General features: G+C 41.3%; 3 protein-coding genes across 3 annotated transcripts; 2 read left to right on the top strand and 1 right to left on the bottom strand.

The window, feature by feature from the left end:
* Positions 1–55: 55 nt before the first annotated feature.
* Positions 56–17,864, top strand: LOC116419014 (histone-lysine N-methyltransferase PRDM9-like). The gene is made up of 10 exons (XM_031963821.1): positions 56–139; positions 681–804; positions 1,466–1,573; positions 3,806–3,855; positions 13,288–13,408; positions 13,867–13,968; positions 14,208–14,479; positions 14,904–14,971; positions 15,448–15,641; positions 17,187–17,864. The coding sequence occupies exons 1-10, from the start codon at positions 74–76 to the stop codon at positions 17,213–17,215; spliced, it is 1,134 nt and encodes a 377-aa protein (XP_031819681.1). The 5' UTR covers positions 56–73; the 3' UTR covers positions 17,216–17,864.
* Positions 17,862–19,439, top strand: LOC100923245 (histone-lysine N-methyltransferase PRDM9; the record flags this gene model as incomplete). The annotated part of the gene is given in 3 exon segments (XM_031961597.1): positions 17,862–18,684; positions 18,687–18,843; positions 18,845–19,439. Coding segments are annotated over 3 exon segments (1,113 nt in total), but the record flags the coding sequence as incomplete, so codon positions are not given.
* A 16-nt stretch (positions 19,440–19,455) lies between these two features.
* On the bottom strand, positions 19,456–23,504 carry PSMC4 (proteasome 26S subunit, ATPase 4). Its single transcript, XM_031963820.1, has 11 exons — positions 23,469–23,504; positions 23,221–23,319; positions 22,945–23,131; positions 22,676–22,822; positions 22,425–22,534; positions 22,240–22,333; positions 21,396–21,563; positions 21,195–21,271; positions 20,917–21,085; positions 20,619–20,674; positions 19,456–19,735 (listed from the first exon to the last, which is right to left on the bottom strand). The coding sequence occupies exons 1-11, from the start codon at positions 23,502–23,504 to the stop codon at positions 19,622–19,624; spliced, it is 1,257 nt and encodes a 418-aa protein (XP_031819680.1). The 3' UTR covers positions 19,456–19,621.
* Between the last annotated feature and the right edge of the window lie 4,185 nt (positions 23,505–27,689).

A 27,689-nucleotide genomic window follows, 5' to 3' on the forward strand; every position in this document is an offset into this window, starting at 1 on the left:
CCTCGGTGCAGGGGGCCTGGCGCCTCCCCCATGGCCTTCCCTCCTCGGCAGCCCCCTCGCCCGGCCCTGCAGAATGAGCAGGGACAGCTCCTCGGACGGGAGCGCCGAAGATGGAGAGAAAGGGGCGGCGGGATGTCAGGTGACGTCACTAACCGCGGGCGGAGGGGCAGGAGTCAAAGGGCCTCGAGTCAAAGGTCGATGGGACCCCTCAGAGTCACACAAGGGTCCTGCAGGGAAGGACAAGGACGGACGCGAAAAGGACGGAAATGAGCAGTACGCCCATCCCCCATTAGCTCTTCGGCTCCTCCTTTGCCCTTGGCACCCCTGGGACCCCTACCACGACCTCCCGGAGCTCCTCCGAGAGGCTGGAGCCTCCCGCCTCCCCTCCCTCCGTAATGGGGGCGAGGTCTGCCCTGCTGCCCCTCCCCCTCCCTCTCCCCCGCCCTCCCGCTGGCAGCCCAAAAGGGGTTCACAAGCCCCGGGCCGTTTGACTGCTGGCTAGGCTTGCCCATTCCCTGCGACTGGACCGGCCTTTCTGTGGCTCCTTACTCTTCCGCCTGCCGTTTGAAATGCCTATGACGAGAAGGGAGGATCCTTTAATCAGAAGGTAGCATCTCACAAAATGCCCTTAGAAGCCAGGTGGTGCTTGCTGACGCTTTCTCCTCTTTCCTCTACCCTAGGAAGAAGACTCTTTCAAGGACATATCCATGTACTTTTCCAAAAAGCAGTGGATGGAGCTGAGAGATTGGGAGAAAGTCCGATTTAAGAATGTCAAGAGGAACTATGAGGCCATGATTAAAATAGGTAATAGAGGAAATTGGGTAAGAGGGACAAAAAGAGAGAAAGATGTTACCCAGCCTTCTTTTTTCAAGAATCTTTTAGGATACAGCCTGTGTCTACATGGATGATGGGTGATTTTCTTTTCTTTCCTCCTTCCTTCCTTCCTTCCTTTCTTCCTTCCTTCCTTCCTTCCTACTTTCCTTCCTTCCTACTTTCCTTCCTTCCTACTTTCCTTCTTTCTTTCTTTCTTTCTTTCTTTCTTTCTTTCTTTCTTTCTTTCTTTCTTTCTTTCTTTCTTTCTTTCTTTCTTTTTCTTTCTTTCCTTCTTTCCTTCCTTCCTTCCTTCCTTCCTCCCTCCCTTCCTTCCTTCCTTCCTTTTTCCCTTCCTTCTCTCCTTCCTTCCCTTCCTCCCTCTCTCCCTCCCCTCCCTCTCCATCTCTACTTCCCTCTTTTCTCTCCCTCCCTCCCTCTCTTCCTTTCTCCTTCCCTTTCTCCCTCCCGCTCTTCCTCTGTCCCTCCCTCCATCCTTCCTTCCCTCCTTCCTTCCTTCCTTGATGTTTGCCAAGCTCAGTTGATATTTTTGTATCCCTTACACTATCATGGGTTTACTGGTACTTGTCTCCCCATCCTTCAGTGTTCTGCTGTTGTTTTTCTTAGAGATATAAATGCTTTCATTTTCTTTCAGGTCTCACTGCTTCTCGACCAACTTTCATGTGCCGGGGCAAGCAAAACAGGAGAGCCAAAGTAGAAGAATCTGGAGATTCTGATGAAGAATGGATGCCTAAGCAATTAGGTAAGGACAAAATATATGATGGGGCCTATCAAGAGGTGCCTGGAAATAAATGACAACTCTGACTTTCCTCATCATCATGTTCTAAGAAGTCAGGAGGTATAGTGTTCCTTCCAAATTCCTTGAATATATTAAGGATGACTTGTATTAAGGAAACACTGTTAAACTACACTTCTAGAAAAGGTTTAAAACTGTGAAATCACAGTTTGTATTAGACTAAATCTTTAACCAAAAATTGATTACAAAATCACTAATTAAATCAAATTAGCTTGTGGCTAATTAAAAATTAAAAACCACCTGTTAAACTTGCCAGTTGTAGGGAATAGGGTGAGGAAAGGCATTTCCAAGGAAAGGGAACTATTTCAGCGCATTTCTGAAAAATGTCTTTTAAATTGTTTTAGAATTTATTACAAATACATTAACATATAAACTGATTCTAAGCATAAAATAAATATGATTTAAGATGCATATAAATAAATTATAAAAATAAACATTAATGTATTGGTAGGCTTGTTTTTAAGTACAAAGTTTCTTAAAACATGGAAATATGTTATGCATGATTGCACATATATAATCTGTATCAAAGGGGAGGGGAGGGATGGAGAGAAGGAAAAGAATTTGGAACTCAGATTTTGCAAAAATGAATGCTGAGAATTGTCTATTTCTAATTGGAAAAACTATTTAAAATGGTATCTTTGACAACATCACAACTCATAATTTTTAAAAATTACTTATTTTTCTTCATAATAATCACTCTTACTATCTCCCCCTCATATCACCCAAGCAAATTTCAGAAACTCCTAAAAACAAATTCCTCCATATGTATGTGCATATCTTGGCAAAACAAATTCCTACATTAGTTGTTTCCAAAAATGTATATATATGTCTTTTGGTCTTTTAAGTTTTATCACCTCTATGGAAGAAATAACATGTTTCATCTCCATTCTTTTGGATTCATCATTTAATTAATCAGAGCTTTAAAATATTTCAAATTTGTTTTCCCTATAATATTATCATTATATTGATCTCTTCACCAGTTCATTTCTATACTCTTGTAAAACTGTCCATTTTGTTATTTCTTATTATAAGCACTATGGTATTCCAGTTCATTCATATATTATAATTTGTTTAGCTACTCCCTAATGGAGAACCATTAGTTTCTAATTATTGACTCTCATGAAGAACGCTGTAAATATTGTTAAGTCCTTAGGGAGAATTACTTTTTTAGTCTTTAATTGTTCTTCCTTTCCTTTGCTCAGGATTTCTATAGAGTTTTCATCTACAGTTTTCTCTCTTAATCTTCAAACTTGCTCAGAGATCACTGACACAATAGATATCATATGGTAAGAAAAATGCTAGATTATTTGAAGCAAGTTTTAGCTTTTACTTGTGAGGAACAGCAGAATGTTTAAGCCATAACAATGCCCCCCTCTTTGCCTCCATTGATCCAGGAAGCTTTGTAGGAGCAGACAGCTGGCCTTCCTAGATACCAAAAAAAAAAAAAAAAAAAATTCCAAACTAAGAGGTAATGGCATAATAGAAAGTGTATCATAAGATACCTACGTTCAAATCCTACCACTTAACATTTATTAGACTGTGGTCAACTTACTTGGAATCATTCTCACCTGTTCTAATGACTTCCTAAGTTTATTGGAAGAATCAAATGAGATGTTGTATATAAAGTAGTTCCCAAATTTTAAAGTTCCATGTTAAAGTCGGTTACTATTAATCATCACTAGTAGAAACCTGTCAAGAGATAGTATGGTTGAATCCCAGAATACTGGGAAAGACACCTTATGGTAAACTCAAAGGAGAACTTGAATTAGAAACCCACTGGATGGGCATTCAGGGAAATGTGGTGATATGCATTCTTGAAGGAAATTATCACATTGCTGGAAATCACATATTTGTTGGAATATTGGAATAAAAATCTGTCTGGCACAAATTCTTGAGAAACTAGTGTAAATAGGGCCTAATGAAGGTATGTATTCTTTTGGTTAAATATAATAAGAAAATAATTCACTGATGCCAGAGAAGAAAATGTAAATGTGGTCTTATTAATATTATGAGTATCCAATTTGCAGACAACACTTTGAAAACCAGTGGACTAAATTTTCTTCAAGGATAATCTGTTAGCCACATATTTTTATCTTTTTCAGAGATCTCATGAGTCTTTCTAGGGCATGACAATGGCTACAAATCATAAGTTTATTTTATTTCTCATTCCTTTTTTAGTGAAAGCCTCTCGCTTCTCATCAAGATTAAAACAGAAGACACACCTAAGGGTGAGTTTCTCTCAGAATTTTGTGGTAAAGACATCACTCAGGAAAAGTTGATTTAACAACAAAAGGGGCAGCTGTACAAAAGTACCCTGGGTTTGAGGAACTCACAGATGCCTTCTTATTTAAGGGGGAGGCAGGTCCATAGGCTAAATTTGCATTATGTAAAAAACATTTTACATAGAGGTCTGCAGAATAGTTCACTTATCTAAAGTAAAAATTGTTTTCATAGAGCCCACTACTTTCAAGATTCATGGTAGCAGCAGTCTCCCCTTCCCCTCTTTTTGGAGTCCATGAGACTCTGAGAATTGAAACATTCTCTTCTAATGATCCTTTTTAGGAGTTTTAGTATGCTATATTCAGATAATTCCATGCTACACATTTATTTCTATAGTTTCCATTTGATAAATATTATAACTTGATAGAATAATGTCTGTGCTGAAATTTCCCAAAGTGTCTTATATTCTTATCTTAAAGAAAAAAAAAAAACCTAAAACAACAAAATACTTCTCAAATCTCTTTTCCAAAGCTGCAAATTCTTTGTTTCAATTATCTTTTTTCATGCTGCCAGTGCAAATGGATTACACCTTCTTTAACATTCCCCCTATTCTCCTCTTCTCTACTCGTTTGAACATTCTCTCATGGACTTTTTTCCTTCTTTCCTTCTGGTGGACTTTGAATAAAGCCTTTCAAAACCGAACCTTTCTTTTTCTACTGATTCCATATTTCACTATACCTTTCTTAAGTCTATCTCATCTTACTTTAACCATATTCTGGGCCAATAATCTACTGAATCTCTTCTTTACAGATTGCCTTATACTTACATACTTTCCTTATATACTTCCTTATTAACACTTGATTGCTGAATTTTTACTTCAAGTTGCATCATCTTTTTCAACTTGGTTGACAGCTACTAGTTTACCTAAACAGTTAAATTTTGTTGAATCATTTTAAACTAACTTCAATTCTGTTTATTTTCTAATAAATGAAATCATCTTCTATCAAAATAGTCTCTCACCTTCCAGGAAGGGGAGAAAAGTATATACTGTTTGCACTTAATCTTTAACCTAGCTAGAAACCTTTTAAAACCCACTGAAGTACTTTAGCAGTTACAAAAAGACTTAAAACATATTATTAGAATTTTTAGTAAAGACCGCATTTCATTTACAAATTTTAGTTTGTAATATAAGTTTCTACAAACCTGGGGGAAAAATTCCTTTCTTTTATATCTTTTCGTTTTCAATCTCCAATCTGGCCAGGGTTGCAAAAACAAAGAGAAAGAAGGAGCCCTACAATTTTTTTCCTTATTCTCTACTGAAAATCACATTAAAAAGGTCAGTGGAAGTAAATTCCTGCTCAATATTATAGGTAGCTGAGAAAGTTCTTTTGGATATGAAACTTCATTAGTCTTCCCCATCTTTTTTTTTTAATTTAATTTTTTTATTATTATTTTTTGCTGAGGCAATTGGGGTTAGATGACTTGCCCAGGGTCACACAGCTAGGAAGTGATGTGTCTTGAGTTCAGATTTTAAATCAGGTCCTCCTGAAATCAGGGCTGGTGCTCTATCCACTGCGCCACCTAGCTGCCCACAGCTTCCCCATTTTTATAAAACTCCTTTTCTTTGCTTTTTTACAAGGTTTTTGGGGTTTTTTTGGGCAGCTCTAGGTGTTCCCCTTCAGTTTTCCCAAATAAACAATTCTTTACATGCACGAGAGAACTTCTGAGGTGTAAACACTATCAATATCTACCTTACTGCCCACTAAATACAAGTTTTCCTCACTAACATAGTTTTATTCTAAGTGAATGAGTGTAAAACTACTGCCCATGTTTATTAGGATAACGGAACAGCTACTAGTCACAGATATCTCAAGAGAGTTGAGGAGAAAGGAAGAGTTTAAAGAAAAAGACTTAGGGAAAAGGTCTAAAAAAAGACCTTCACCCACATTTTAACCTTTTTTTCCCAGCAGTTGATTAGCAAGCCCTTGAGTGATCAAGTCAAAGAGATTACTCATTTTGAAGATCAGGACAACCTGGGAGAACATAGAGAAACCTAATATTTTTGTAGCCATCTCTAGCATTCTTATGGAGTTACTGAGGTCAGGAAGACATTTTGGTTCCAAACAATCTCTAGTAACATAAAGTTGGATTTAAACAGTATAATAACTAGTAAGTTTCCCAAATAATATAATAAAGCATTGAATATACTAATATATACATATATATTTATTACTTTGAGATCTGGTACTGCAAGGCCCCCTTCCTTCCTCCCTCCCCACTTATTCTCTTGATAGTCTTAATCTTTTGTTCTTCCAGAGAAATTTTCTTTCTATTTTTTCTAGATCTATAAAGCAATTCTTTGGTAGTTGGATCAGAATGGTACTGAATAAATAAATTAATTTAGGTATTATTATAAATTTCAATCCATTAGCCAACATATCTGTAAATAAATGATTATTTCTCCAATTATTTAGATACATATTTATGTGAAGAGTTGTTTGGTTTTTGAGGATTGTTTCTTTGTTTGGTTGGGTTTTTTGGAATTGTGTTTATATAGTTCTTGGTAGGTAGATTTTATACTGTCCATACTTATTTTATATGAAATTTATCTTTTTAGCTCATCCTACCAGATTTTATGGGTTATAATTAGAAATGCTGATAATTTGTGTGGGCTTACTTTATATCCTACAATTTTACTGAAGTTGTTCTTTTTAAATTTTTTTAGTTGACTCTTCAGGAATCTCTAAGTATAAAAAATGATAGTTTTTGTTTCCTCCTTACCTATGTTTTTCCCTTTAATTTCTTTTTTTTTCTCTTGTTGCTGTAGATAGTATTTCTAGTACAATGTTGAATAGTAATAGTAAAAATGGATAATCCTAGTTCCTTTGCCTTCTGAAATATCATATTCCAAATCCTTTGCTTCTTTATGTTGGTAGATGATAATCTTATGTGATCCTGACTGTGACTCCATGGTACTTGAATTCTTTCTTTCTGGCTGCTTGCAATATTTTCTCCTTAACCTAGGAGCTCTGAATTTTGGCTGTAGTATTCTTGAGAATTTTCATTTTGGAGTTTCTTATATGACATGATTAATGGATTCTTTTAATTCCTACTTTGCCTGCTATGTAGTTTTCCTTCATAATTTCTTGACATATGATGTCTAAGTCTACACTCATTTTTTTTCTTATAACTTTCAAGTAATCCAATGATTAAAATTTTCTCTCCTCAATATATTTTTCTGGTCATTTGTTTTTTTCTTGGAGATATTTCCTATTTTATCCTATTTTTCCCACCTACTTAACTTTGTTTCATTATTTCTTGATGTATTATGGAGTCATTAGCTGCCATTTCAGCAATTCTAATTTTCAAGGAGTTATTTTCTTCAGTAAAGTTCTATACATTTTAAACCTTTTTTTTTTTGCATAGTTCTTTCTTTTCCAGTTTTTCTTTTGTTTGCTCATATTTGATTTTTTTAAATCTTTCTTGTAATTTAAAAAAAAATTTCTTCTAGGAATTCTTATTGAGCCTGTGTCCAGTCTGCATTTTTCAAATTATTTTCTTCTGTTTGTGTTTTGAGCTTCCCATCACCCATAGTAGCTCTATATGGTCTTTATGGCTTTTTGTTTGTTTGTTTGTTTGCTATTCTTCCAGCCTACTTCTTGACTTTGGGTTTTAAGCTAATATTTGCTCTCTTATCGCTAATGGGGGGTAAACAGGTAATGGATCTGTCCTGAGCTATCCTTTTATGTCCTTCTGCTGTTTTCACAGCTTTGGCTGGAGTTCTGCACCTTTCAATGCTTCCAAAATGGTGTGATCCAGAGAGAAGTCTGTTCGAGTTTAAGGTCTATATGTTTCTAATTTGTTTGGGTCTGTAGGCTTATATGTGATTGAGTTTCAGTAGACTGATGCTGGACTCATCTCTGGTAGTGTGCTAGGAAGTTCTGCATGTTCAGAGAAACTGAACTGCTGGCTCCCTTTTGGTCTTGCCCTATTTATTTCATTGAAGGTTTATATGCAAAGATAAAGGCTAGAACTAAGTCACTGTTCTGCATTTGGGGTCGGAGACACACAGCTATGTTTCTGGAAATTTTTCTTTGCTCAGTACTCAGCTAGGATGCACCACCCCTATCCTTGCTCATCAATGTACACGCCTTTCTCCCCTAGATCTATGACCTGAAATTGGGTAATGGGTGACAGAGCTGTCAGATAGCATTTTGTCCCACTCTCAATGGGTTCCCAGAGATATGTTTTTGCCCTAGAGTTCTTTCTTGGCCTCCTTTCTGTGCCTGAGTGCTAGAATATTCCTGTGCCCTTTTCTGCTAATGCTGTGCTCCTGGTCATTCCCCACCCAATGTCTGTTGACCTCTCAGGCTTCTTGTCCTGTGCTAGATTTGACTTTTCTTGGCTTTCCCAATTAGAAGTTGGTCTGCATTGTTTTCTGGTTTGTTGTGAAAGAGGAATGCCAGGTGAAGTAGGAAAAAATGTTTTCTCTTCACCACCTAGACTCCATACCTATTTCTTTTTTTCTTTTATTCAGTTAATATTTTTCCTTTTTTCTCTCTCAAGTAGATAAGAAAATTTCTTTCTTCGGTTGTTTTGTTTTTAAGTTTTCATTTTTCATACTTTAAAAAATATTGTTTTCTTTATCCTTTTCATTATTTAGCTTTCCTTTCTGACTTATTCTAGACTTTGTTCTTGAGTTCATGGCCCTTATACATATTTACCCATTATTTAGTGTCTGAATTCTTCATGAAATTAAAGCTTCTAAGATAAATTTCATCTTCAGCATGATTCCTATGTTGTTGCTTTGTAGATATTATCTCCCTCCCACCTTTTTTTTAAAAACCCAATTGCCTCAGCAAAAAAAAAAAAAAAGATCAACAAGATGTTACCCCAAGGTTGGAATTGTCCCCGATTTTGTCCCTGATTATGTAGTTCATTGTTAACATTTGGTGACTTTTTTCAGCTTGTCTGGAAATCTCATTGGGTTTGTGTTTTCCCAGAAGGGTTTCAGTTGCCCCTGAGAACTCTGACTCCCCTTCTCCTGAGGCAGGCAAGTGGGTTCTCTACACACCAAATCCCTACAGAGTCTACTCATTTTAAAATCTCCATATCCTTTTATAGGAATAGTACTTTTTTCTCTTGGAACATTTATCATGGGTACCCTATCCTTCATTAATGAAACAAGGTTTTTCCCCACTCCCTTTGCCTACTCTCCCATTCTCCTATTGGAGACTACAGGAGTTATTTTCCCTTCTTTATTAGCCCTTGATCTAATTAGGGTATATCATATATTCTTTTCTATCTTTTTTCCCTCTCACCCTTTTATGCATTCTGCCATTCTCTAATTTAGTACCATAAAAATACTAATTCACTTGTAGGCATGATGTTTTGAGGTATGTGATATCCATGATATTTCAAGTCTGTCAACCATCACTTCTACTTCATATCTGCTTTCACTCTTGTCATCTTTGTATATATAGAAGGAATAGTGGTCTGTTGTTATTTTGTTGTTGTTATTGTCCTCATTTACTATATTGGTTTACTTTTCTTGCATATTTGTTGCCTGAAGTACATGAAAAACAATTAATTCTCCAGATCTGGTTTTCTTTCCAGAAATGTTTTGAACACTTCTTTTTCTTTTTTGAATGTCCATCTTTTTTTCCCTAATTTTTTCTATTCTGCTCATTATTTCTGCTCTGTAGTCCATAAATTCTGCTTTTCATGATTACTATTTCTTTCATGAAATATTCAAGAACATCCTACTATGGTTCCTTTGGGAAATCCACAAGGTCTATCTCATTAGGGGTTGATTCATTTTTATGTTATTTTCCAATATATATTTGAAACTGTCTGGAATCTTTTACTAGGCATATAGGAGGTGCTTTATAAATGTTTATTCAGTATATTTAAAATTTAGAGATGATTGATAAATTTGAAGAGAGCAGTTGGAATTCAGAGTATAGAGAGTTTAAAAAAAAAAAAGTAAGATGAACGAAAATAGGTGCATTAATAATAGACAACCTTCTCAAGGAGTTTAGCCATAAAAGGAAAAAGAAATTTGGATTATAGTGACTGAGAATAAACAAGGTGACACATGCATGTTTATAGACATCAGGGAAATGGCCAGTAGATTGAGAGAAATTAAAGATAAGAATGGAAATGATGGAAAAGACATTTTTCTGTAGAAGATGAGGTGGAATGGAATTAAAGTGCCACTTTTTTATGTGAGACCGGAGCAAGGAGATAGTAAAAGATGTGGATTCAAGATGTGGAGGGAAACACATTTTGGAACATGGCCACTGCATGGATTTATTTTATTTAATCTTTTTTGTTGTTGTTGTAACAAAGGTGGGGTTTTTTTTAAATGTTTTCAGTTAAGGAGAATTGAAGTAGCAATGGTGGCACCAAAAAGGACATTGAAAATTTTAAATAAGTATTCAGAGTTTACAGAAGGTAGTTCAGAAAAAAACATAATCAGGATAATTTTGAAAGTAGTGTGTTGAATTTATTATATACTTTAAAATTTCAACCCCAGTTTCTCTCTCTAGTTCTACATGCCCAAGTATCTATTAAAAATTTTCCAACTGACTGTCCCAGACACATGTCAAACTCAAACAGTCTAAAACTAGAAGAATATCTTATACTGAATTTGCATCAGTTCATTGTCATCTCTCCAAACCCAGCCCTCTACCAAAATTTTCTATCTCTATCAAAGAGATTAACATCCTTCCAGTCTCGTGTGTGTGTGTGTGTGTGTGTGTGTGTGTGTGTGTGTGTGACCTGTCACTCTCCCTCATTTTACATGTCCAAGAAGTTACCAAGTCTTGCTGTTTCTATCTCTATAGCATCTTACAAGTGATTCCTTTTCTCTACTCAAACAGCCGTCACCTTAAGTCCTGGTCTGCATCATCTCTCTTTGCATTACTGCAGCAACCTCCCAACTGGTATCCTTGTCTCTTTCACTTCATTCCTCTACATGTCCATCAAAGTCATTTTTCTTAAGTGTAGATGTGAACATTTACTTTACTCAGTAAACTACAATGACTCCCCTTTTTAAAAGCAAGCAGAATGGAATAGAGATCATGAAATTTCATATTTAATCTTTTTTGTATTCTGTTCTGTAGATAAAAATGCTTTTAGGTTTTGTCCTAGTGTTAAGTTCTGATTTAAAAAAATAAAACTGGGTAGCTGAAAGGAAAAGCTAAACTTCTTTCCCATCTCAAGTCTGAGAGCTTGAGCAAAGGCCCTGAGGAGCAAAACTGGGGGGGACTTCTGCCAATCTAGGCCATGATGTTCTTCTGTTCCTGAAAGTGCACAGCAGTCTCCCAATTAAGAATTGTAACTGATATGGATGGGGTAGATGCTACAGTTTATATAGGGACGAACTCGGAGATTGACCTATTCATCAGAAATGCTGGGTCCTAGAAAAAGCAAGCCTAGCTGAGCAACTGGTACAGATCTTATGCCCACTACTGAATTTCATTAAGATTCTTCCAAGAGAAATAGGACACAGGCCCTGCAGCTAGGGAGAGTTGCCTTGATCATATAGGTATCTCATTACTTTAGGTTTATACTCACTCTCCCCATGGGCATGAAATATATTTATGGGAGATTTCATCCCAGGTTTAAGTGGGGGAAATGTTCATAACTACTCTTCTTGCTACGTCATTTGAAAAAATACCTTGGTAAGAGCTAATTGAATCTACTTATTCACTTGAGCCTGATGAGCTCATGAACTGTAGTTTCAGGAGAACAGTGCCATTTGGTATTCCCTTGGATGCCCTCTAGGTATCCAACAAGTATGAGTGCAAGGTCAGTGGCTATGCTAAGAAGCGGAAGGGGCATAGTAGTAAAACTGTCCAGTAGTAGAATGAAATTCACTGGCATGTCATCTGATCTTCACAAAAATCCTGAGTGGTAGATATTATTATTCCTATTTTACAGATGAGGAAACTGAGATAGACAAAGATAAGTGATTTGCCTAGGGTCAGACAGCTAGTTGAGAGTCTTAAGACTGGATTTGAACTCAGTTCTTTTTGACTCCAAGTCCAACATGCTTTCCACTGTACCATTTAAATTCCTCAAAAGAAATAATGCAGTGAAAACTGGGAAAGCCTGCCATCAATATACCTTTATCTTACTGGTCCTGATGCTGCTCCCAGTTTCTGTCTCCTCTGCTGCTTATGATACCCTAAAACTTTAGAGGACTCTGTGATCACAGAGAATTCTTCCCAATCCACAAGTCAGTCAACATTTATAAAACACCTACTATATGAGGTATTATGCTCTATCCTGGAGATACAAAGACTAAAACAAAACAGTGTCTGTCTTCAAGAAACCTGCATTCTAAGTGAGAAGATAACATGTACCTGTAAGTATACACAGAATATATACGAAAGGAGGGATAGCCATGTCGAGGCACAGAGATGGGGAATGGTACAGTCTATGTGAGGAACAACAAGAAAATATGGCTGGACCTGGGAGGAATGTTTAAGAAGACTGGAAAGGTCAGGGCTCAGGTATATTTCATTCCTGTTAAACATGTGTATGTGCATGTGTGTTGGGGTGTAGGGTGGCAGAGGATGGAGGAAGATATTGGGGTAGAGAAAGGGAGATATTGTGGTTCTTGCCTATAAGGAAGGCCTCAGTCTTAAAGGAAAGATATAGATCCCTGCCCTTGACTGGATAATTCCTGGTCCACTAATGAAGCAATGATCCCACTTTCAGAGATTTCCAAGTTCAATGAAGACAAGACATGAAGATCAACATTTAACACATTAACATTTAAGCACAATATCAATTAACTGCAAGAGAAGAGAATCAGTAGGTCAGAGTTATATAGTTAAAAAAAAAATCTAGATTGGCAATTAGAGAACTTGAATTTGAATCCCAGAACTACTCTTTAATGAGCAGGTCATTTTACCTTTCTCCTACTCATTCTCATCTTTAAAAATTAGGCTGGACTATATGATATTAAAAGTATCTGCCTGCTCTATTATGATGCCATTAGGAAAATCTTCCAGAGGCGTAGTTACAGTGGAATTATTAAGAAAATGGATTGACAATGTGTATTATAAATGAATTTCTGAACACTGCCTCTTCAGTCTTTAGTCTGCACTTTCCTTTCTATCACTCCTCAATGATCAAAATTTCTTTTGTAGTTCTATTTCTCTCTTGTGCTATTCCTTATTCTTACCCCTGAATGCTTATTCAGGATTATTATTAGGCTCCCCCTCACAACTTCCCTTCCCAATGTAGATTTCCATACTTAGCTCCTTCTTTTTCTACTGAAATACCTACTACTCAATGTTCCTTGTTTCCTCTTACAGGTTCTCACCCCCAGCTCACCACTGTTCCTCTTCAGTGTTCTTAAAGGGGGATAGTATGGAATAACAAAACTAAAAAGTTGAGAATGAAACAATGTGTGTTTCCTACAGAATAAGGAGATGACCAAGGAATTAACTGACGCTAAAATGAAGGGAACAGTGGATTTATCTGAGGAGTTGAAGATAGTAGTCATGAATAACGTGACCAACTCAGAAGAAGTCAAGAAACAAGGTCAGATGGATGGAATCTATACCACCACTCAAATGATAGAGGGAAAATTGGGCAAGAGGAAGAAATTAGGGAACTTATACCTCGACTATCCCTTTCTAAATTCCCTATTTCTGCCTTAGTTGAGATCTGTCATGTTTGTGACAGGTCCAGAGCACATCTGGGACTGTGGTAGAGCTCAGTGAGAATATTTGTAGCCAGATGAGAACAGATAGTCAAGGATAAGTGGTTGTCCTTTTAGGAAGGGAAAGGATGGAAAATCTGAGGGAGGGGGCAGCTTGTGCCTGACCCTGGATCGTGAAATAGTTATAGACCGTCAGGCACCTTTCTTACCCTGCCCTTCTTAGAGCCGAGAATAAGAAATCCTTGTAAGGAATTTAGGAGAGCCGTTTTCTTACTGACAGAGAACATTTCTTTGCCTTTACTTTCTTCCCACCACACTGTCAATGATCCCATTCCAGAGTGCAGAAAAAAGGATGCTGCAGTCCATATCTATAATTTGCGGGAACGGAAGTATCCAATATACCAAGAAATCTGGGACCCTCAGGATGATGACTATCTCTGTGAGTAGCTCTCCCATTCCCCTCTGGCTGACATTTACCTGTTCTTAGTGCCAGAGTGCCACCCCTTTCCGTGATCCTGAATCAGTCCCAGGCCAGATTTCTCAGGGTCAGGATAAGCATTCAGTAATGTACTTTGCAATCATCATACTTCTTCCCTCCCTAGGGGATCATGTGCTTCCAACCGAATACCTAGTTTCAGCTGTTCCTAATCCTGGTCTCTATTGCTTGCTTTCCCCCAGTCTGTGAGGAGTGTCAGACTTTCTTCTTGGAAACCTGTGCTGTTCATGGGCCCCCAAAATTTGTCCAGGATGGTGCCATGATCAAGGGATATCCTTACTGCTCAGCCATCACCCTGCCCCCGGGGTTAAGAATTGGACTTTCGGGGATTCCTAATGCAGGACTTGGTGTATGGAATGAAGGCTCAAATCTACCTATGGGTCTGCACTTCGGACCCTATGAAGGGAAATCCACAGAGGATGATGAGGCTGCCAATAGTGGATATTCCTGGATGGTAAGATCGACTTGCACTCTGGTCGTACAGCCCTCTTCTTCCTCCCCTCAACCTTAGTCCCTATTCTCGTAGGGGATCGCTTACTCTATGAATGCAGTTCAGTCTCAAGTATGGCCCACCTGGGTGTTCAAGGCTCCATTCTGGATACTGCTTGGGAGAAGCTACATAAAAAGATCAAGTCCCAGCCCTAGGGGAGGGAGCCCCTGATGTGATGGGGGAGACATGGCTTTCACCTCCAGGAAGTTGCTCCCCCCATCCTCTTAGGACAAAGCATGATATAGACCCCAAAACCAAGCACTCTGTCAGCACATTTAAGCTATCAACGTGTAAACTGGATCAGTCCAACCTAAAGAGATAGCAGGGTAAAGGGGTAGCAGTCTGCATATGAAAATACATGAATTTAATATTATTTCCTGAATTCCAGATCACCAAGGGCAGAAATAGTTACGAGTATGTGGATGGGAAAGAGGAGTCTTGCTCTAACTGGATGAGGTGAGAACTTAACTCCAGAATCTGAATAGGTCAGTGTCCAGGGAGGTAATTTCATTCTGCAGATTGACTTCTACCGCATTTGCTTTTCCTTCTTCCCCATCTGCTTCTGCCATCTTCCTTTCTTTACCCAACAACTTCTTTATTTGTCTTGGGTCTGGGTGAAAAAATCCTGTGCTATTATAGAGTTTTGAGCGCATCTAGCCTGAGGCTACTATAAGAAAGGTCCTGCTTTCCCCACCATTCCCTCCAATCCCATGTAAAGCACTGAGAGATCCGTAGTCGATTATGTGATTAAGTACAGGGAATAGTTTGGTGGCATGAGTAGGCCATGTGTAGCATGAAGTGGCAAAGGTCCAGTAAAATGAGACCTCTATGAAGGGTACTGAATATCTGTGTGAGGAATTAGGATTTGCCGTGGGGGCTGACAAGGTTTTGTTTCATATCAGCCTTTCTCTTTCCCCACATGCCAACTGCAGATATGTGAATTGTGCCCGGGAGGAGGAGGAACAGAACCTAGTGGCATTCCAGTACCAAAGACAAATCTTCTACCGAACCTGCCGAGTCATTCGGCCTGGCTGTGAGCTCCTTGTCTGGTACGGGGATGAGTATGGTCAAGAATTGGGCATCAAGTGGGGAAGAAAGTGGAAAAGGCCCCTCACGGGTATCACAGGTAAGCAGTGGGGGTCTTATTTTTGTGTCCTTTCTGCACAGGACCTTGGATCCAGAAGTTGATAAAGCATGAGTTATGTTAAACCAAAAGTAATAAGAATTTTCAGATTTCCTTACCATAACAGAATAAAACCCAATTAATGCAGATTCTGTTAATTAGCAACACTGTGAAAAACATTTGATTTGAAGCATGGGGATGGAGAATCATGGACTCTAGATCTAGATTTCCTTCTCTTTAAGGAAACTCCCAATATATAATTTCCTCTTCAAGTGGCAACTAGACTATGATTTACTTCTCAGTTGTCTGACGATATTGAAAGGTTAAGGAGCAAACCAGGGGTAACATTTGAACTCATGTCTTCCTGACCACAAGTTTAGCTGACATCTCTCATGTGATTTTTATTGATCCAAAATATATTTAACAAAAAAAGAAAAATCTTTTTCATCTGAATTTTCCTCTTCATCAGTATTCTTTCCAACTGACAGTCTAAGATTTTTATATAAAAAGACTTTCATATATTAAAGGTCAGCCCCCAAGCTGCCATTTGTTCATTAACTTCATTTCACTTAAAGATTACTCAAAAGTTACCCAAGTTGCATTCCTTTAGGTTTTATAACTCAATCTTTTTATCAAGCCAGACTGCTTTTCTCCCAAGCCTGTTCTTCATGGCCTATTATCCAGCGATTCCCTTGCAGATTCTCTTGGGCCCAGCCTCTTCCCCAGCCCTACTTTCTTATGCTTGGAGTCTATCCCTTTCTCTGTCTCTGAAAACTACTTGCAACAGGAAGCCGTTCTCCCCCCTCCCCCCGCCCCCAATCCCCCAGGAGCCTGTGCCTCTCACTCCAATTTCTTTGCTTCTACCTTGTAGGTCATCCTCATGCCTGACTCCTCAGGCCTTTGTGCGTTTTCAGTACCTAGAGGTTCCAGCATGTAGTAAGGACTTGTGAAAACACTTTATTGACTATGAATTAATGAGATTTTAAGTGTACAGATGTTAGAAATTATGGCCATATAGCTATCAACATGAATCCATATATCAAAAATCCAGTTTAATTGATTTTTCCATGCTATTGCATGACTATCGCAGATTTTACCTGGGGATACAAGGTGATCTCTCCCACAATGCACATGTGATCCAGCTGTTTGCACAACCTGATACTTCCTGTGGTGTGAACTCTTAAGTGCATAAACAATCCCCCCCCCCCACCCTCGCCCCAAATCAAAGCCACAGCCATGCAGTTTGAATATTTAATATTTCAGTGTTTCAGAACACTCTGATTTCAGTGTATACTTCCTTCACTACTGTAGATCATTGCTTTACTGTGACTTTGATAGACAAGGCTCACTCTGAAGCCAATTTGATTATAATCTTGGTTGGTCCAGGTTAGTGGCCCCCAGCAAGCCAAGGCTTAAGCTGTGCTGGCATAATCTGAGAAGCTCTAAAAAGGTAGACATCAGTCAGCTGGTACTAGAAAAATCATAGGAATAACTCGAATAGGATATTACTACTTACAAAGTATAATTTTCACTACCTTAATTTTGCAGATGAGGAAACTGAGGCTCAAGGTGACTAAGTGTTTGGCCAGGGCTAAACCGAGAGCCAGGACGTGCATGCAAGTCTTTTGCCTCTAAGGACTTCAAAGTATTTCTTGATTCTTTAATTCAGACAGTTCTATTAGATATCTCATCTAGCCTGTTGGAACTAGAAGGTGCACTTAGCACTGCTTCAGTGCTGTTTGAATGTCTGAATTTACCACCTCTTTGTAGAGTATCCATTCATTATCCATAGGGGATCACTTTCATCACTGAAGAAATAGTACTTAGCATGTGCCTTTGGATGAAGGGATTAGACACACAGAGCTGCAAAATGACTGAGCCCTCTGGAACAGAGGTTTCCCTCAAAGTCATTCAGGTTGCCTTGTTTTAACCAGCCAGAGCACAAATGTCACCTTTATCCAGACCGAGTTCCATTACAGTAGTTTAAGTGAACTTTGTGCTGGGAGGAGGATACCGTTCCCCAAAACTAAGAGTTGTCATAGCCCCAAGTGGTTCCTCAGTCAAAACAAATGTACTGACTCAGGGATTTCAGAAGCAAGTTATGTTATCAAGACATTTGCCAGAGGCACAAGAGAATGGTAAGAGATGCAGGGGGGTGAGGGGGGAGGGAAGAAAGGAGAGGCTCTGCAAACTGTCAGAGAGAGCGCAAAAGCTCTGGCCTGAAATGTTATTACTTCTTTAAGAACAAGTCCAGGAATCCATCTTTGCCCTTCTTGCCCTTCAGACTTCTCCACTCATGCCTTCCTCAGTCAACAAGTGCCCAAACAGCCCTCTCAAGGATTCCTGGATTCAACCACAGGAAGTCATGGGCTGGGCAATCTCCATCCAGACCAGCTGCTTCCACCTGGTTACAGTTGTGTAAGTGACAAAGCAGAAACATCACGAAAAGAACACCCTAGCACCTTATGGGAGAAGATCAAGAAAGTGGATCTGGAGGAACCAGCCAGCCTTCCTCAGAGGCAGCATGTGAGAGAGGAAGAAAGCAACCTTGGGGAGTGGGATCTCAGCAGGATCCAGGGGGAGAGTGTGAAATTGACCTCATTGGCATTACAGGAGGAATCTCAAGAAGGGCTTGGGCAATACAAGTGTGGTGAAGGCAAGCAAAGATACAGCTCAAAGCCAGGCCTTATTAGACACAGGCAGCGGACACACTCAGGAGAGAAGTGTTATGTGTGTGAGGAGTGCAAGCGGGGATTTGCACGGAGGTCATACCTCAACATACACAGGCGGAGACACTCAGGACAGAAGCCTCATGTGTGTGAGGAGTGCAAGCGGGGATTTGCAGACAAGTCAACCCTCATCAGACACAGGTGGACACACTCAAAAGAGAAGCCTTATATATGTGAAGAGTGCAAGCAAGGATTTACACAGAAGTCATACCTCATCAAACACAGGTGGAAACACTTAGGAGAGAAGCCTTATGTGTGTAAGGAGTGCAAGCAAAGATTTACACAGAGATCATACCTCAACACACACAGGTGGAGACATAGGCAAAGGAGTCTTTTGTGCATGAGGAGTGCAGGTGAGGATTTACATAGAGATCATAGCTCATCATACACAGATGGACACACTCAGGAGAGAGGCCTTATGTGTGTGAGGAGTGTAAGGGAGGATTTACACAGAGATCATACCTCAACACACACAGATGGAAATGTAGGGAAAGAGGAGCCTTATGTGTGTGAGGAGTGCAGGTGAGGATTTGTAGACAAGCCAGCCTTCATCCCATACAAGTGAACACGCTCAGGAGAGAAGCCAGTCAAAGATTTACCAAGGATTTAGACCTCAGCATATACAGATAAACATACTAAAGAGGAACATCTTACACATGTCAAGCACCATGGGCAATAGTTAACTAATTTTCCAAATGTGATCACATATAAATACTAACATCTTATCAATAAAGATAGCCTATGTATTAGGTACACATATGGAAGAAATGGGACCCCCCCTCTTCTGATCATCCTGAGACAGCACTCAAAAAGTCAGCCTAACCACTGTCCAGTCATTACTCTGAGAATGGGGCAAAGAGTTAACTAATAGGCACAAGGCTTCCAGGAGATGAGTTTGAATAGTTAGGAAATAATCTGAAGTTCAGTTTGGAGAGATTATGCTCCTTGCTGTGTTTCTGTTAAGTGTTTTACTGCAATAAATTTTTCAAGTCTTTATGCCTTACCACTAAGAAAAAATGAAGGGGAGGAGGGGAAGGTTTCGTTGGGGGCTACAGGAATAAAAAGAAAGGCACAGACAACTCTTAGTGTAAGCTCAGTATCTCAATGGGACTTGGCTGAGGTGTGGATTCAATCTTGTAAATTTATTGAAGAAAACAATTCCATACATGGAGAAAGAAGGGAACTAGCCCGTGGGAACTGGAGGGGTACCTGGGAAAAGATAAAATTGGAGAATCCCCCAGACTTAACAAGGGGTCACTTGTAGAATTCGTGTTCCTGCTCGTCCTTTTTAATGACTGTTTTGTATGCCTTCTCAAAATCTTTGGCCAGGACAATATATCGATTTTCACGAACAGCTAACATTCCACCCTAGAAAAACAAAGAACCTGGAGTTAATACATATAGCTTCAAAGCACACCATCATCTCAGACATGTAAATTTGATATAATCAAAATTTTCTATTTTGTAGTCAATAGTGATCTCTAGTTCTTTGGTCATAAATTCCTTCCTCTTCCACAGGTCTGAGAGGTAAACTATCCTACGCTCTTCCAATTTATTTATAATCTCATTCTTTATGCCTAGATCATGAACCCATTTGACCTTATCTTGGTGTACAGTGTTAAGTGTGGGTCCATGCTTAGTTTCTGCCATACTAATTTCCAATTTTCCCAGCAATTTTTGTCAAATAATGCATTCTTATCCCCAAAACTGGGGTCTTTGGGTTTGTCAAACACTAGATAATTAAAGTTATTGACTGTTTTGTCAGATATGTAAATTTGAAGGGGGAAAGATGAAAATGTTTTCTTTCTCTGTACTCTCAGATCTGGAGAAGCCAATGCTGACAGCTAAGAGATACCATAGCGCACAGGGCTCTGGGCTTGGAATCAGCAAGAGTTCATATAAACCTCACACACTTACTAGCTGCATAAATCTTGCTTGTCACACTATTGGCACTATGTAAGTGCTCTATAAAAGGAAAGGGCAATTACCCCTTTATCTTTGCCAAGAAAACCCCAATGGAATCAGAGAATCAGACATAACTAAAAAACAACTGAAAAGCAACAAAAATGTTTATTCCCTTTCCACCTTGTCTTATTTTTGTATCCAACCCTGACACACACAAAGTGTAGCAATTAACAAATGATTTTTGAATTAGTAAAATGAAGGACAAAATGGGAAAAACTAGGGGTAGCTGACTAGACATATCTGTCAAGGCAAAATAAGGGTTTTGATGGAGAGAAAAGTAACTCACCTCTTGACAGATAGAATTAATATCAGCTCCAGAAATCTTATCTGGACGAGCTACATCTGAAGGAAGAAGAGTCAAGGAAATGGTTCTCTGAAGAATGTAGAGGTGAGCAATTAGCTTCTGGTTGGGAAACTAGGGATTGCCCTTCATCTCTACGCTTTTATGTAGAATCTAGGGGTACAGTGGTAAAAAGTCACTTACTTTTAGAAAGTAGGTGATTTTTTTTTAACCATCAGGGTCAGGGGGGTGCACAATTAAAGGGGAAAACTTCCTCCCCATGTTTTTTCTTAGAACAGGATACAATCTTCCAGATCAACCTCTTCCGAGAGGTTCATCTTGCTGGTGATAGTGGAAAAAATTAATCTTTTCTGTCGACGGTCAGGCAATGGAAATTCAATCTTTCGGTCAAGCCGGCCAGGCCGGAGTAAAGCAGGATCCAGAGTGTCTGCCCGGTTTGTGGCCATGATCACCTAGTATTGGAGAAGACATCTTGCCCCTTATTTTCCAGACTTCTCCCTTCCTCCCAAAAACCTTTTCGGTCCTGCTCTGGTACCACTGTTTCCCACCCAAGCTTCCAACCTTGACATTGACATTCTGGTCAAATCCATCCATCTGATTCAAAAGCTCAAGAAGGATCCTCTGAACTTCTCGGTCAGCTGCAAAGAAGGTCCCAGTCAGTCCAAGAGCCCTTCAATCCTTGACTCAAATTTGGGTCCCAACTTTGAATCCAAGTTCATAGCCCTTCTTCCCTCTCAATCTCCAGCAGGCAGATTTACTCACCCCCAGTTTGGGCATCAAATCGCTTGGTGGCAATGGCATCAATCTCATCAATGAAAATGATGGCGGGTGCATTCTCTTTGGCCAAGCGGAAAACATCCCGGACCATTCTCGGTCCCTCCCCTAAGTACTTCTGCACAAATTCTGAACCCACGACTCTGATAAATGCAGCTGGAGGGTAAGAGGGGATGAAATCACACCTTTTCCTCCCAGAAGCCTGAGATTCCCATCTTCCCCCCTGTTCCCCTACCCTAGGAGAGGAAGGAACCAATTACTGCAGCTTCTGAACAGGAGAAGGGGAATAAACATTGATGAAGGACTTTTCAAATGTCTTAATCTGATGCTCCCAGCAACCCTGTGAGGTGATGGTGATTATTATCCCCATTTTAAAGCTAAAGAAACTTGAGGCATATGGAAGTTTAGTGACTTGCCATGGGTTGTACAGTTAGTAAATATCTGGGGCTACATTTGAACTTGAGTCTTTTCTGACTCCAAGGCTGGCTCTCCATGCACTGTGCAGCCCAGGTGTCCATGAGAATAAGAATAGAAAAGAAAAACTTAACAGCTGTAGAACTCATGGGAATATTATATAAGAACAAAGTATTTCTCAAGCCTCTAAATGCCTCAGGTCCAGAACTGTCAAATCAAAATCCAGTTAAAAAAAGAAAAAATAGGTGGTAGAGAGGAACTAGAAACTTAAAAAACTCCTTTGAGACAGAAACTGATTTCTCTTCTCTTCTATACCACCCACCTCCTCAATCCCAAAACAGGGACCTGAAGGAGGAGAGGAGTCTAAGGGGTAAAATCAGAAACAAGAGCTATTGACCTGTGGTCAGGCATTTCTCACCTGTCGTGTGATGAGCTACTGCCTTTGCCAACATAGTCTTTCCACAGCCTGGGGGCCCGTACATGAGGACCCCTCGTGGGGGGTCAATTCCAATCTGAAATCACAGGCAAAAGCAAGTTGAGGAGGCCAGGCAAGGCTCCACATGTTCCTTCCACATTCCCTTTATTTCTATTCGTTCTACTCACCTGCTTATAGAGCTCAAAGTGAGTCAGTGGGAGTTCCACAGCCTCCCTCACCTCCTGCTTCTGAATGTCCATGCCGCCGATATCAGCATACATGACATCAGGCTTCTGGTCTGGAGGGACACATGACCTTAAGGCCTGGCTCTGCGCAGTCAGGACTCTCACAGAACAAGGGAAACAAAGCTTCCTCCTCACTGAGAGGAGAGGGGGGGTCAGCTCTAGCCTAAGAGAGGGGAGGGGAGGCCTCTTCTCACCTGAGGTCAGCATCATGATGCTGCTATCAGCTTCTGGGGGCAGGACGTCCACCAGGGCGTTGCTGTGTTTGTGGAGGGCCACCGAAGCATTGGGTTTCAGCAGCTCCCTGTCGATGGTGCTGAGAATTCGGACGTAGTAATTAGAGCCTGGAGAGAAAGGGAAGGAGGCAGGGGCGGGGTTGAGGCCCCTCTGGGGGGCTCGAGCGCGGCTCCCCGGGGGGCCCGGCCAGCTGCGCTCCGGCCCGAGGAGGGTGCTGGGTCCGGCTTACCGGTGGTGGAGCCCACAATAGCCGTGTTCTGGTCCACGGCCTCCAGAAACTGCCCAATGACCAGGGGGATGCTCTGGATGCGCTTCACCTCCTCCTGGGCGTGCAAAAACTCCTTCTTCAGGTTCTTCTGCTCGTCCTTGATGTACTCCTCCTGCACCTCCAGAAACTCCAGCTCCTGCTGCAGCTTCTGCGGGGACAGCGAGGCGGAGCCGGCGGCTCAGCGCCCGACCCCGGGTCCTCCCCACCCCGGGGGGCGGCTAGGGTCCCCGCGCTCACCTTGTAGCGGCTGTACAGGTCCTCCAAGTCCTCGGGTTCGGGCCCCAGGAAGGACAGGCCGGTCTGGGGCCGGGAGATGGACAGAGCCGGCAGCTCATCCTGGGGACCGGGGAAGAGGAGCGAGGCCGGTCACCTGGGCTCCGGGCCCCAGAGCCCCCAGAGCCCCCAGCCCGACCGCCCCCGCCCACTCCCGCCCCCGACCCCGTTTTTCCCCGCTGAGGGGCCGCCGAACCCCCCCAATCCCGGACCTGCGCCTTCTCCACCAGAATGCCAATCTCCTCCATGGCAGGCGGGCCGAGTTTGGGCCTCCGCCGGAACTGCTTCAGTCATTGCTTCCGCCGCTGTTCCGTCACCGGAAGTCCGACCCCTGCGCAAGGGCCTGTGGGAACCGTAGTCCGCCCATCGCCATTCTTCGCAAGAGCTTCCCCGGGGAGCAGGGACTGGGTTCCTCCGTGGTCTCCGCCTCCTTCTGTCCGTCCGCCCGCCCTGGCTTTCCGCACGGAGTTTTGGGAGGAACAGTCCGTGTCCTCCCCATCTCTCCGCACCCGCAGTCCCCCCCGGAGTCAGCGGGAGGAGGCAAAGGCCTGTGAAAAAGGGCCTGGGCGCTGGGGGAGAGGATGAGACGAGGCAAGGCACACGTGCGGCCGGGACCTCCGGAGCCTTCGCCGACCGCTCGGGTACGGAAGGTGCGAGTTCGAATCCCTTTCGGGGCACCTTGTGGTGAGGCGACCACTGGGCAAATCCCGCACCTTCTCTGAGGTTCGGTTTCCTCCACGTGAGGATCAGAGCCGGCCTTTATGCCTCGCCCCGCCTCCGTGCTTCGGTCCCGCCCTCGTGGAGCTCCGAGTTCCAATCCCGAACCCGTCCCAGTGGGGGGGGCTGCCCTTTGGCCTCGCGCCCCTTCCCTCCTCGCAGAACACAGCATACCCGCCCCCCCCCCCTCCCGACCCCGTTGGGGTTTTTTTTTAATTTGAGAATTGGACCAGGAGGAAGCATTCGCTCCACCCCAGCCCACGATCCTGGCCCCAGGGACCGGGCCTTGCTCCCGTGGAGATCACGGGCCTCCCCCGTGTGCAGCAGACCCGCCCTCTCCAGCCAGGTCCCTGCCCTGGGATCAGCGCTGTGCGCACCCTCAGTGCCCCTCCCAAGGAACCCTGGGGCCTTCCCCTGGTCCTGAGGGGTCACTGCCAGTTACTGCTGATCCTGCGGGGATCTAGTGGATCACTGCTAGTTGTTGCTCACCTCATGGCTCCCTGCCAGTTACTGCTGACCCCAGGGGGCACTGCCAGTTACTGCTGATCCTACGGGGATCCAGTGGATCGCTGCTAGTTGTTGCTCACCTCATGGCTCCCTGCCAGTTACTGCTGATCCTGCGGGGATCCAGTGGATCGCTGCTAGTTGTTGCTCACCTCATGGCTCCCTGCCAGTTACTGCTGACCCCAGCGGTCACTGCCAGTTACTGCTGATCCTGCGGGGATCCAGTGGATCGCTGCTAGTTGTTGTTCACCTCATGGCTCCCTGCCAGTTACTGCTGACCCCAGGGGGCACTGCCAGTTACTGCTGATCCTGCGGGGATCCAGTGGATCGCTGCTAGTTGTTGCTCACCTCATGGCTCCCTGCCAGTTACTGCTGACCCCAGCGGTCACTGCTAATTGCCGGTAACAAGATCTCATTGCTCGTTCCTTCCAGCCCTGAGGAGTTTCCATTTTCACTGGTCCTGGTGGTTTACTCTTTGCTCCCCTTTCCCACTTGTGGACTCCTCCCTACTCCTTGTCCTTTGAAGGTGAGGAGGCTCTCACCTCATTTAAGAGAGCAATCCAGTTCAAGATATTGTTCACATCAGAGCGAGGACTTGAGGCAAAGATCAGCTTTCACATTTAAAAGGAAGTACACTGTAGAGGGTGCCTATTGTTCGGCCCCTACTTGATCAGAAACCCCTCCGACAAGTGGTCATCCAGTGCAGGGGAGCCCGTGGCAGAATAGGGTGAAGCGAAGGAGGGGTCACTTTTATTTAGCCTAAATGTGCTTTTATGTGACTAGTGTTCTTGGATGCCTTCCTGCTCTTTGGGGCCAAGCAGGACGGGCCAAATCCCTTTCCTCACAGCAGCAAGTCAGATTCTTAAGTCCCGACCCTTCACCTAATTTTTTATTTCCAATTCTCTCACAATCATAGCCATCTTCTTGTGGAGTCACTTCTTATATTTGTCTGCCTTTCTATTATGAGTCTTTACTGTTGTTTTATCCAAAATCATGATTGTAAAACATCTTTTTTAAAAGTTGCCTGAAGCAAAATGCATTTTTTACCTTTATATCTCAAATTATGCTTATTGTTGGTTTTATGGGGAGGGGAATAAATATAGAATTTTTTTTCCTTCTCCCCAGCGGCATCTCTACTTAAATTGACAACAGGAACAGAAAGGCAGGTGTTAGAGCCTCCTGGTGGTGCTCAAGCCCTACTAAAATAGAGAAGCAAAGGTTCCTAACTTTGGCAGGGAGGGTTATCCCCTTTAATAACCCTTACTCAGTGGGAAAAGAAATCACTTGTAGCATTTGCCATGTATACCCACATAGAAAAGATTTTTTTCATCAAAAAAGCCACTATTTTTTTTTTTTTTGGGTACATATGACAATATTTAGTACCATAAAATTGCCAAATGTTTTTTCAGGACACAGTCGCACATAGTTGGATTCTATTGTTCGTCAGGCAGTAGCTGAGGGTCTGCTCAAAACTGCTTAGGTAGCTAAGGAACGTGGGGCAAAAAACCTCTTCTCTATTGCTCCTTATTTGTCCTCTGAAAAAACAAAAAACAGAACAAAATAAAAAACATCAAACAAAAACAACTACCATTCTATCTGATTCATGTAGCCTTGCTCAAAGACATCTTATCCGATTTACAAATAACTTGCTAAAAGGCATCATGTCTGTTTGCCTGGCTCCTCCTTATCTCTTTTGCAGGTTACTAGCCTGTTAGCTAAGCCCCAAATTTTCAGTATATATAGCCTGCCTGTACTATTTCTAATTTGCTAGACTTACTTTAGAAGCTAATCTATCTGCTCTAGTGTAAATAAACTCGCTTGTGGTTTGTGTAAATAATCTCTTTGAACTTTTTCAAACTATGAACTATGACTTTTACACACTTCAGTCTTTTTTCAGTTTGTACAAGATACTCGTGGTCAGCCTCCATTTTGTTTCTTGCTTTCTATTTGATAAAGGAAAAACTGAGAATTCTGATTCACAGAGATGAATTGTTAGAAATGGAATTAAAACTTCTGGAGTCTACTTAGTAAGACTGGGAAATGTTTATCTAAGGGTTATAATTTTGTAACTTTATTCATTAGCAATCAAATAAAAATTTTTTCCTAGGCAAGCTTCTCATACTTCTATGGCAGAAATTTCAGGTCTAGGATATGGTTACAAAAAATGATCAAAAGGCATTTACCAAAATGAATCTTGTCTCACTACCTCTTCTTGCTACTCCTGTTCTCATAGAAATTCTAATCTTTTTTTTAACTTCAAGACACTTTTAAAGATTATACACATATTTATTGTATGTCAATATGCTCTTGGTCAGTATGTATGTCAGTTTAATGAAATTACAAGTTTAAAAAACTATACAATTTTCCAGTTGTTGCCAGAAAGGCCTGAAATTTCAATTTCTTAGAGTTCACAGCCATTCCCATGTAGATTTACATTCTCAGAGGCTCTCAAAGGTTGGGGAGGAAGGCTTTCAAAACATACCTAAAAAATAAGAAGTTACATCTATTTAACATGGATAGGACTGCTTGCCATCTGGGGGTGAAGGTGGAGGGAAGGAGGGGAAAAATCAGAACAGAAGTGAGTGCAAGGGATAATGTTGTAAAAAATTACCCTGGCATGGGTTCTGTCAATAAAAACTTATTTAAAAAAATAAAGAAGAAGTTACAAAGTGAAAATCACAGAGTTATAAGGTAGGTGAGAAAGATTTTTAAAAGGCCACTTAGTTAAAAGCTTCTTAAACTGAATAAGACCTCTTATGGGATTAGATAACTGAATGTGGAAGTTGTGAAATTGTAGTTTATTATCAGTAAATTTTGTATACATATTTTATATATCCTAGGTCACATTGAGTGAAAAGGGTCACAAGTGGAAAAAGTTTAAGAAGCCCTGATCTCATCCAATCCAGACCTGATGCCAGCATCTCTCCAACCTCTCTGACTAGTGGTTAACTGGGTTTACTAAAATATTAGCTAATATTTATATATGGCATCCCAAAAGTCTCAGTACATATTTTAAAGCTTTAATAGGTTTAAATTTTTATGGTTTGCAAAGAGCTTTAAAAGTTAAGCACCCTGTCAATTTTCACATGTAGTATCTGAGGCTGGTTTTGAACTCGGGTCTTAGCTGTAGGTCCAGTGCTCTCAATCCCCTGTACCCCCAGCTATAGTTCACCTTCACTGAATGAATGGGAATTACCTTCCTTCTTCCCGTG

The sequence above is a fragment of the Sarcophilus harrisii genome, chromosome 3 (genome assembly GCF_902635505.1).
Source record: "Sarcophilus harrisii chromosome 3, mSarHar1.11, whole genome shotgun sequence".
NCBI classification, from domain to species: Eukaryota; Metazoa; Chordata; class Mammalia; order Dasyuromorphia; family Dasyuridae; genus Sarcophilus; species Sarcophilus harrisii.